This window comes from Lytechinus pictus, chromosome 10, assembly GCF_037042905.1.
Source record: "Lytechinus pictus isolate F3 Inbred chromosome 10, Lp3.0, whole genome shotgun sequence".
In the NCBI taxonomy this organism is placed as follows: Eukaryota; Metazoa; Echinodermata; class Echinoidea; order Temnopleuroida; family Toxopneustidae; genus Lytechinus; species Lytechinus pictus.
The window spans coordinates 4,147,068-4,159,365 of NC_087254.1; the positions used below are offsets into that span (position 1 = coordinate 4,147,068).

At 36.2% G+C, this 12,298-nt stretch overlaps 1 protein-coding gene across 3 annotated transcripts in view; it reads left to right on the plus strand.

Annotated features, from left to right (window-relative positions):
* Positions 1-765: 765 nt before the first annotated feature.
* The window catches only part of LOC129268809 (caspase recruitment domain-containing protein 11-like), a 47,005-nt gene continuing 35,472 nt past the window's right edge, over positions 766-12,298 (plus strand). For 2 of the 3 annotated variants that reach the window (XM_064105144.1, XM_064105142.1), the window contains exons 1-2: positions 766-2,034; positions 10,139-10,360. In XM_064105144.1, coding sequence (XP_063961214.1) covers positions 1,971-2,034; positions 10,139-10,360 — 286 coding nt within the window. In that variant the 5' untranslated portion in view covers positions 766-1,970. Of the gene's footprint in view, positions 2,035-3,608; positions 4,332-10,138; positions 10,361-12,298 lie in introns of those variants that run through there. The other variant, XM_064105143.1, reaches the window with a different exon arrangement.

Below are 12,298 nucleotides of genomic sequence, written 5' to 3' on the forward strand. Positions count from 1 at the left end.
GCATTGCCAATGGGAGGATCTACATGGCATTAGTGATCTCAATATTCAAATGCTCATAACTTTCTTATTATTCATTCAATCTTCCTCAAACTTTCAACAATATGTTTCTTTGATTTTTCTCTTTGATATGGATTCAGCTGGTTTCAAGGGTTTCATTCTCCTTTAACATGCAGTTGCCAGATTCTCTGATGAAGTGCCAGGGCTCTTGACATTTTATTATGGGGGCGGTGTTATCCCATTTCAAGTTCTATCATATTTGCTCACTAATAATTCTACTTGATCGCTTTGCATGCAAGTAACGACACATCTTTCCTCTCCTTCCACCTAGCTCTTTTATGTACATTCATTTGTTTCAATTTTTTTTGGACAATTCATTATGGTTCATTCATCCATTTGAATAAAGTGATGTTGTAAAACTAAATCAACGACTGATACAATTCGTCCTTAAATCTTTGAAAAAAAGACAATGGATAATGACAGTACCAAAAAATTATTTTTTAGAATTATTTAAAGAAGCAGTGATATGGAATATTTATTCCATGATTGAAAGAAGTTGTATATCAAGGGCATAAATTACTCTAGTTTGAAAGAGGATCCTGCAGTATTCAGACGAACAAACAAAACATGACTATCATAATAGTACAATAGCGAAAATGCATAAACAATGTGAATGGATTCTTTTATTGAGTTTCAATCATGTGTGTCTAGTTTCAAAGATCAACCTGATTCTGGTTGATGATTTTGCTGGATGACTGAGTTAGTTTCATTCGTCCTCGGAACTCCTTGTTGAAGGCACTGTCTGTTTCTGAAGCTCTGTCCATGTACACCAGTGGATATTATCAGTGGTGATTGTAGGACAGATCGTTCTCTATCAATGTGAAGTGGAATGTTCTCTATACAATACAACTTTGTTTGATTAATTATTGACGTGACAAATGTGGTCACATTAATCATTTTTTCAATTCTGGAAAACTTGTTTCCAATGTTAAAACCGGCTTGTTTCGTGATCGTAGGACCATTCCATTGAGAGTATGCCTGAATGAAACACGGAACTTGGTGCTACTTTGTGCTATATCTGCTGTGCAATATACTCAGTCTGAATACTAGAGGCCCTCTCACCCTGAAACAGCAAGTCTTATATGTGCTAGTCTTGTGTGGAAGACCCACTTGTTGATTAAAGTTTCAATCAGGGTCTGTGATTGCAGACTAGCCTCGTGCATGGACAAACTGTTCCTTGGAAGGAAAAACTGAGCTCTACCTCACTATTGGGACAAATTATATTAAAGAAAATTTGATTTGATTGAAATATGAACAAACAACTACAACTATGTGTACATGTCTTCATCTCCTTGATAATATCAATGTCAGAGCCGAATGAATGATTGCTCTTTCATGTTGCATGTCTTGTGAATTTCTGCTTTTGAATTACAAGTATTGACTTAGGAATAACTAATGCAAGTCTAGAGGGTACTTGTGTCAATATTTACTCTCATAAACTTGGAATTGGCACTAATGATATCTCTTTAGCAATGTCCTCGATGCCAGTCAACCACAAGCAAAAAGATTAACTACACTTTGCAATCAACACTCGAGGAAAACAAATTTGATCACGCTTTCGAGTCGCCAAAGATACAAACTGTTGTGTTATACACCATGTTTGTGATTTGAAATCAGGGAGCATTTTATGAAGCAAGCAGTCCGTAATTTCCGCTGTCTTTTGTTATAAGCTGCTGAAATTGTCACATCTGATTGGCTCATCTCAAATTTATCAGTGAAAATTAATGATAAATTGCTTTATGACGCACGAACTCTTTAGTTGATTCTCTGACGACCGGTATTCTTTGGAACTGATTCTGTTGTTACACACCAGAGTGGATGAAAGATACAGATTTTTTTGCTACAAAGTCTCTTATACAACGGGGAGAAACAGTGACAGTCCCACACTTTCAACAAAATAGAAATAAATCCATATGGCTACTTCGTCTCCTGAGGCTGATGAGACCCAACCCACAACACATAGTCTCAATGGGTCAGGTAAGGAGGGCATGTCTTTACTCTTTCTTCTACCTTTTGTTACAGTCAAACCAGCATTAGCATCTTCCTGTATGACATAGCATTTAGAGTGCGCCCTCTATCTAGTTTGCTATTCAAGAGGCGCAGAAAGCTGAAAGTGGAATGTATAACTATATAAGGATAAAGACCACAGTCGGTATTCAATTTGGCACTTAAGCCAGAATTTAAGTATTTTGCTTAGTATTGCCAAGTCAATTGCCTACACCAGACTTAAGCTTGGCTTGCATGCAGTTTGCAAACATGATACGCGCAATCAACCTGTTGAGGCCAGAAGTTTACATACACCCAGGAAATTCAAAAAAAAAGTTGACACTTGCCAGACATCACAAAATTTAGTGTATCTTATAAAATATTTGTGCTATCATGAAGAATTTGATATCAAACAAAAGAGTACATGTATGTCATGCCCCTTTGTCACATTGCTTTGTCATCAGGAGCTGAAAATAATTTAGGTGTCATTCCCCCCAAAATCTTTATATTATAGACAAATTAAAAATAAAAACTTGACAAAAACATTTCATATTTGTGGTAGTTACTTCTCAACACAAACATTTCAGGTTACACTTTTTTGTTCAGTGGTGATATATCATGATAGAAAATTTAATATAAATCATTTATAAGACATATATTTTTATGAAACAATGTTTGAAAATATAATAACAAACAATAGAATATATTTGGTAGGGAGGGGGGCAGACTGCCCCCCCTGATGAGTCACAACTGATACAGGGGACGGCCCCCCCCCCTTTGAGAAGCTAAATTAATAATTTGTAATGTAAAAATGCAATTAAAACAGACGTTTACTCCCTCTTTTGAACCTGAAGACCTTTTTTTTTTAATTTGCTTGTCAAATTTTTTCGCGGACGAAATATCCTACAAAAAATTTGCCCCCCTTCTGGAAAATGGTACAAATATTCCTTTTTTCTTCTTCAGAATTGCATGTTTAGTTTGACAAAAAACTATTCCAAAGGTCTTTGATTGAAAATGTGGAAATTAACGTCAAAGAATGAAAATCTGAGGAAATCCAACAACTGGTTCTTTAAACAGAGCTCTATTTTTTCTCTGCAGGCAAGAATATGTGCTCAAATCTATGTCTGAAATTAAACCTGCCAGCTTTGTAGTATTTCATTCAAAATATATTTTGTTGGTTTCAGAGGGAAAGATATTCTGTTGTCCAATGCAGGTGTAACATATTTCATCGTAAACTCAATTAATTACCGCTTGACGCCGGGCTTTGACAAGGCGATTAGAATCTAATTATCATCTAGGAGGCGAGATGATCTCTCTGTACTTCTAACTTGCAAAAAACTTCTGAAAACACTCCCCGTGACGTAGACAGGGTATTATACCCAGGAAAGGAGAACCAATTGAAGAGTTCTCGTCAAATTAAATCATAATGTGCGAGCTTCCTTACTCTTCGTTGGGCTGCCGTTCGCCGCTGTGCCTTTGGCAGGAGAAAGGAAGACATCTATTAGGGCAACATCCAGTCAGCCGTGTGGATAACTTGGTAGGAAATTGTTTTGTTTGTGAAGCCCACTCTTTGGTGGACTTCACTGTTCTTCTTTCAGTTGTTGTTCTTGGCCTCCATAACTTGTTGCTGAATCCGATGTTATGATACTGTGTCAAAGACTCAAGTGTGGATCTGCTTCTTGTTTCCTTCTCTGTATTCATCTGGAATTCAAGATTCAAATGCTTAATTTCTGATTTTCTGTACTGTGATTTGAATATGGATCTTGTACTGATTTTCTTCTTCCATGTGTTGTTCTGTTCCTAGATGCAAGTACTGGATGTTTCTGATGTTCTTTACTGTGTCTAGGACTTGAGTGTGGATCTACTACTTGTTTTCATGTCTTTAATTTCATCTGGTATTCCAAGATGCAAGTACCATATCTTTACTGTGATTCGAGTGTGGATCTAATACTGGTTTTCTTCTCAATTCATGTGTTGTGTTTTACAGGGTGTTTCTAAAAAAAAGGTAACCGAAGTTCAAAGGTCGGCTATATCAAGAATACATATGTATGTGTCTAAGATGTGAGCTTAGATCAACCTTCTCTCCATTCATTTTGTGTTCTAAATCTACTTATGCTTCTGATGTTGGTGATTGTCTATCTCAAGGAGTATTGAAGAACACTACAATTAGAGGACAATGGGACAGTATTCTACACATTTTTGTATTATTCAGTGATTCCTGGATTTGAGGAACATGTTCTTATGGACATCACAGATAAAGAGTTGAGAAAGTTGCTGTCATCAAAATGGTAATGGACAAAAAAAATATATTCAGCATGTAAAATGTATGTCTCTTGCTTTTATGTTTAACATTTAGTTTAAAGGAAAGACTTTTTGGATTCAGGATCATTTCTTTCCAGCTTTGATTGGGAAAACCAAGTTGTTATAATTCTATCAGTAACTCCTACTTGTTTGTTTTTAGTTGCTTGATAACAATATTAATCATGAATCAATGTTATTTTCATCATTCCAAGAACATGGGAACCCATGCTTTAGAGAAAATTTAAAGAAATAAAAAATCGAAAATTGTTGAAATTATAATATTTTCAATGGTCATGCAGTAAGCATGTATAGCATTGGAGTTTTAGAATGTGATAATGCTTTAAACTACATGGATTTATGCTTGAATAACTACATGGATTTATGCCTAATGCAATACTTATCTCAATTGCATGAGAGTAAAATTGGGAGTCAGAATAAGTACATGTTTTTCTGAACAGTGTGGACTTTAATTTCATTCAATTTTTTATTAATATTATCATAATATTCATACAGTATTGTGTATGTTATTTTCTGAATTTCATTCAATTTTTTTAAAATAAATTATCATAATATTCATACAGTAAATAATATAGCTAGTTTTTATATAGCACTTTTCCCAGAATGGCTCAAAGCGCTTTTATATGCAGCGTATTATTATCCCGGTCATTGGATTCATTTCAAACCTGCAGGAAAAGTGCACAATTTCCACTCCCTGGGAAGTATTCCTTGCATTCATCGCAGCCTCATAATGGCACTGGCAAATTCAATCATACAATAACTTTTGCATCCTACCGCGTACCCATTTAGCACCTGGGTCGAGAGTGGCAAAGTGTGGATTAATGCCTTGCCAAAGGACGCTAGACCGCGTTGGGATTAAAACACACAACCCTCTGATTATGAGGCGAAAGTCAGAACCACCACACCACGGCTCTTCCAGTATTTTGTATGTTAATATTGTATCGAAAATGTGTTACAGTACAGTATTTACAGCTTTCTCATAATGAAATTCAATTTCAGTGTCATACATTTGTAAGAACTTTAATTAATAAACTAGTTGTTATTTTGTTGTGCATCCTAGAACCACGTAATTAATATATCCATGCTAGAATCAATAGTACCGGTATTTGTATATGCTGTTTGTACATTAATTACACAATAAATTAGTTTCACATCAAATTACATGAATTGTTTCACATCAAATTACATTAATTGAAGTTTCAAACTTAAAGTGTAGTCATCACTTTTAACCAGGAGCAGTGCCAGGGTATTTTGATGGGGGGGGGGGGGGCTACAAAATCTAAAGATGACATTATTTTCCTCAATCGAATAGTAACATGGCCTAGGCATCTTACACATTTCTTTCATGCCTTTTTTTCTTCCTGTTTTCTATTTCTTTTCCCTTTTTTTTCCACTATTTTTGAAAATCATGGGGGGGGGGGGAGGGGCCTGTAGCACTGTCAATTCCCTTGAAAGAGTCTGTTTACATTTGCAATCATCCCAAATATTGTAAAGGTGAGGTTAAAGAACAGTACACACAAAGCTTAAGTGGAAACCTTGGATGTTTTGTTCTTTTAAATTGATAACTAGGAAGTATTTAAATATCAAGGGTAGATTTGATAAATTCCGTGTTTGCCATGGCAATTTTAATTAAGATCATGTTTGCAGTATGTATACAAGGGGTGTATTCAATATTTTTGGGGAAAATGCCTATTTATGCTTTTAGCCCATGTCCCTTCGATATGATCCCCCTGACATAGGGAAGAATCAGAAAATGTGATTTTCTGTATTATCCTTCCATGTAATTATGATTTCTGCAAAAAAAAATGTACAAATTCATTATTATTGAATGTACATAGGTTCTACAAGCTTGTTTAGAGAGAGAGAGAGAGAGAGCAAGTAAATTTAAATATCTTGGTGTCATGCTTGATGAACAATTAGTATGGAGAGAGCACAACGATTTACACAGCCAGTAAAGTATCTCAAAGAATAGGGTTTTTAGGACGATCTGCGAAATTGGTTTTACCAAATGATATTTTTAAGATGTTACGTTGTTCCTTAATTAATCATGCCACTCCTGGATTATTGCAACATTGCATGGTCAAATGCCTCATCGATAAAAGTTACACAATATTCTGGGTGCACATCCACAAACTCACATAGTTGATATGTTTAGAGAACTATTGTGGCAAGAACCGGGGGGGGGGGGGGCACTCGACCAAAAAAGTGGTAGGGGTGTGCCGCGGGCGAGACAAAAAACGGGGGCCTTGGAGCAGGCTTATTGTAAAAAGGAGGGTCCTCGGAACGGGCTTCGGAACTACAAATGTTTGTGAAAACGGGGGTCCTTGGAACGGATCGCCAGCGTGTGAGTGCGTATGCATCCCTATGGAACGGGCATGCGTGCATAATGCAGCTAGCGCGGCCTCCGTCGGGTGCGCTCGCGCAGAGGCGATGGTCGGACAGCGCTCTGCGGCCGCTTTTCACCAAAATTGCAGCTCATTGTAGCAGATCAATGCGACCGGAACGGCGTAACGAAAATTATGCGAAGCTTTGGAGCGGATTTCTTTCTTCTTATTTCTCGATAAGAAGAAAATGCTATGCTTTGGAGCGGCTTTCTTTGTTCTTTTTCTCAATAAGACAAAAATGATATGCCTTGGAACAGAAATTTGAGTGTAAAAATGGGGGTCCCCTCCGCGGCACATACCCACTATGCATTATATTGTGGCAAGAACTGCCCATTCAATGGAATCCACATAGAATGATCCAAGAATATAAATACCTGAATGATCTTGCACCTGATTACCTGAAATGTATCTTCTCCAGGCCAAGTCAGGAAATTCGATTCTGCATGAATACATGTAGCTCTCAGTAATACCATTAAGTTGAAAAATTGTGCAGTTAGTCGGACGTTTGAATTCATTGGATACGCTGGGTGGAACAACCTCAATATAAATCAAAGAAACAGTCGGTCGTTAAATGCTTTTAAATCAACATTTGATGATAAAAATTAAAGGAAATTGAGATTTTCTGTATATAATAATAATAATAATAATAATAATATGCAACATTTATAAAGTGCTAAATACAAATTTTTCCAAGCGCTACATACAATTTGTTATAATTAATAAAATTGAATTATCGTATGAAACAATAAAAATATATGAAGGAAAATAGTCATTTTGAATTTTGGTTTAAGAAAAATGTGTGATAGTTTGGTATTAATTTTATTTAATTTTCTGGATTAGGACAAAGTTCATATGATTTTTTTTTTACTGTTTCTAAATTTTTATTTTTGGGGTTTGTTTTGAGGGTTTCATTTATTTTAAAACCAATTGATTCATTGTTTAGAGTTGAATGGATATTTTTTCAATTCTTTTAGGTTCCATATTTATATAGATATGTGAATATGTAATTGTGCTATTGATTATGTAAATATTACTGATTCAATTCTATTAATTATAACAAATTATATGTTATGCAGACAGGGCCGTTGTGGAAAGCAGTTCTGAAATTGACAATGATACCCTGTGTAAATAAAACTACAAATATATATTTGTGAGGGGTTATACATCTTAAAAAATTAATTGATACACAATGAAGAATATGTATCATTAGGTGGTTTCAGACCGCCTCGAAGTTTGTCAGTTCCAGGTATTCTCAGATCGGGAAATTTACCCCGATCAGAAAATACCAGGTATTTTGGTAATGTGAAAGCAAACTACGCGTAATTTCCCCGAAAGAAAATACCCGCTAAATAGTAGGTACTTGGCAAAATTACGAGAACTTTCGCGGGGATTTTTCCAAGGTCGCAGGTATTTTGGCAATGTGAAAGCAATTTACGGGAACTTTTAGCCCAGCGTGTCGTTGGGCGCGGGCGCCGTGGGTGGCTGCTGGGCTAGTGGTTGGCTGCTGGGCTAGTGGTTTTGAATCTCGCGCCTTGCCTGCTTATTAGACCATACTGCGCATGCTCCTAACTTCAGGAATTTATCCCGAAGAGTATGTTTTGGGGTGGTGTGAATGCAGGAATAATTAATGGGTATTTTTAAGCCTAAAAATGTTCTCGTAATTTAACGGGGATTCTTGTGATCGAGGCGGTTTGAAACCACCTATTCATGAAAGGGGAGGTACCGCAGAAAACCAAATTGTACAGTGAAGATTAAAAAACGAAAAACAAACAAACTTCTCCGGACAGAGAAGAAGTCATATCAAATAGCTTTGTGTGTGGGAAATGTAATGCATATGGGTTCAAACCAACTCAAACAGATAACAAAAATTCCTGAAATGAATTACTAGGCAAAATCTTGAAAATGAATAAACTTCACTCTTTCCCCATGTGATTCTTATATTTGGTACAAAGTATGCAGACTGGTTGTCATTGAGAAAGATCTGTATGGAAAAGAATGTAAGACCCCACTTCATGACTTCCATTACCATCCTGAAACCATTCTATTGGAAACTTGTTTAAGAGTGGAAACTAGTTTAATGTGTAATTAGAACTCTCGAAGCAGTCTTGGAAGCGGCCTTTCAAACTGGTCGTAAAACCACCTGGCGATGTAGTTTTCAAGATTGCTTTGCCTCTAGTGTATACTTGTTGCATTTAAATGAAGACACAACCGTTCACCAGGAATCGATCTACTCCACACACTGTGTGTAGAATGTCTGCGCTGCGGGTTCCAAATTTGAAAAATGCCACCCTACTGAGAGCATTCCCATAGCAACAAGACTGTTTCACATGATTTGGGTGATGAAATGGGAGCACTATCTTCCTGCCAATCTGGTTTCCTGAACCGGTTTCCACTGTACTAGTTTTAGGATTGTAACAAGAATGGTGTCCAATTCAAGCCAAATGAAATGAATGAATTGACATCATTTCCTTATCAACCAGCATAGGTATGATCATGGACCTATTACAAATGGACATTCAACGAATCCCCTCCTTTCGGCCGAAGACCGTCACCGCTAATCCTTTTATAAACAGAGCGCTGGCAGCTGACGCCCATCAAGCCGGTCGTAAAACACGCTGTCACTGATGGACAGCGGAAATCAATTGTGCGCTGCTCCTACACATTGCGATGTTGTTCGTATACTTTATCAAAAGCAACACACAGCAGCGAACGTTAGCGCTACGAAAATGATTGCAGAAACAAGAAAACAGGCGTGCATAAACATATTTTTTACGTACATCGCTAACAATCGCTCGCAAAATGCATTGACATCACCGTGCAGATCACTATATCTACAGCAAAAAAGCAGTTAAAATTTGCGAAAAAACATTAAAAATTCATCTTTTTCGGACAGTATTGATGTCGATAGTCGCGCTTACCTTCGGTCAGAACTCAGAAGTTGATTTTCATTTGGGCGTAAAATTACAGAGGATTGGCGAAATTTAATATGATTTTTTTCTGATGATCAGACGACAATTGCACAGTATTGACAGTGTAAAATAATGTATTGAAACCGGAAATAAATTGCGCATTGCATTATAGGTAATGCAGGGACTTCCCCTGATCGCAGCAATCGAGCTTACATGACCACATCTGGTCGAAAGAGGGCCAGAGATCGAGCGGTGACTGTCATTGTCCGAGAAGGAATTGAGTAAACAATCGCCCGAGCGCTCGTCGTAAAAAAAGCGCAAAGAGAAAGTTAACTGTGTGACAGCAATTTTGACAGCTGGAAACAGGTGGTGGCCATAAAATGCTCTCGTTGAATGTCCATTTGTAATAGGTCCATGGTATGATATGTATACCAGTATGCAAAATGCTATTAATATATCAAATTTTTCTTAATATTTCTTTAGACATGGAGGAGCTCTCGTCAAAAAGCATCGGGATGGAAAAGATTCCTCCTCTTAGTGCAAGCGAACTGGAGGAGCTCCTGAAAAGCAACTGGAGTAAACTCGTCAGGAATCTAGAGGTGGAGCGGATCTTACCGAGTTTCCAGGATGCCTATCTCCTCGATGTAACGGACAGGGAAAGAATTACTAATGCTTCCAAGTATCCGACATCAGTAGAACGAGCTGGTAAGATTTCTTTTAAATGCAGGGGGAGGGGGGCAAAGGTGCTCCCCCCAAAAAAAAAATAATGCTAAAAAATAATAATAATGATAATGATAGTATGTCAATGGAAAAATTATAATAATAAATAAATAAAAAAAAGATAGAATGGAATGAAAAAATATATAACTAAACAATTATAATAAACAAATGATGAAAAATAACAAAATAAATTAGTAAATAGAATAGAAAATTAGAAGAAAATAAAAATTTATCAATTGTATAGAATAGATAAATATACCAAATAAAGAGGTAAAAAAACCCATGAAAGTGTAAATTTCATTCTGAATGTCTTGGCCCGTTGCATAAAAGTTACCATTATGGTAACTTCGTCATGCAATGGTAACTTGCATGGAATCCTTGATTTTGATTGTCTGTTGATCAGCGTTACCATGGTACATGTAGTTACCATTGAATGTCAAAGTTACCATTTATAGGAACTTTCATGCAATGGGGCCAAGGTCCTAGAAGTTTAAAGGGGGAAGCGGGTTTGGCCCTTGTCCCACCACCAGACATTTTATACTGGTGATTATATTTACCAGCTGTCTGTTTCATAAACCTTGTTAATAATATCTAAGGGTAATCATAAGGGGAATCCAACCCAAATAAAAACTTGTTTTTATAAGGAAAAGAAAAATCAGACAAGTTGATAGGTGAAAATTTGAACAATATTGGACAAACAACAAGAAAGTTATGAATTTTTAAAAGTTGTCAATATTGGTAATCACTATACCCATGGAGACTTCAAATTGGCCGCATATGGGATGTCATAGTGATGTAAGGCAAGGACTACTCTTCCATGTACTCCAATAAATATTATGGCTAAAGTGTCATTTTCCCCAAAAGTTTTATTTCAAATTATATTTTTCTTTTATGAGGACATAAAACAATATACTACCTGGGTTATATTTAGATTACTGCCCCAGGGGAATGGGTACTTAGGAGAAAACCACAAATCCCTGATAATAAAGTACATGGCCTATTGGAAAGTTGTCCTTGCCCCTTGTCATAATTTTCTTACCCAGTTGCCAATTTGAAATCTACATAGTATTAGTGATCTCAGTTTTATAGCAGCTATAACTTTCTTATTACTTGTCCGATTTCTTTCAAACTTTCACCATTCTGTTGAATTTATTTTTCTCCTTCCCAACACAATTTTTTATGGCCAAGGCTAGATTCTTAAAGGCCATGTCCACCCCAACAAAAAGTTGATTTGAATATAACAAGAAAAATCCATCAAGCATAACACTGAAAATTTTATCAAATTCGGATGTAAAATAAAAAAGTTATCACATATCAAAGTTACGCTTAATTATACATAACAGTTATATGCACATTCTGGTCGGTATGCAAATGAGGAGACTGATGATGTCATCCACTCACTATTTCTTTTGTATTTTATTACATGAAATATTCTTATTTTCTCCTCATTGTCAAGTGAAACAATGATCAATTCCTCCCTGAACATGTGGAATTAGCATTGTTTAATACTATACGGTTCAGTCAAGTTAGTCCTTATTGTCAAATCTGTAAAAATGAAATATTGTATTATTCAAACAATAAAAAACAAAAGAAATAGTGAGTGATGGACATCATCTACTCTCTCATTTGCATATCACTGAGTTGTACATATAATCAACGGATATAGGGTGATTCCATACGTGTCGTACGGGACATTTAGAGAACATTTTACAGTTTTTTTGACAAGAAAAACAAAAATATTCCAGTAACTAAAGGAGATCATCAAGTACTACCAGAGTGTTAAAAAATTCAAGACTTAACATGACTTGAATTCACATCCTGTATAATACAGATTTAAAATAGTAATGTGTCGTACGGACGCAGAAAAAGTGGCTTTTTTCGAAATCTCAAGTTTGTACTCTAAAGTCTGTGAGTTGGACGGAT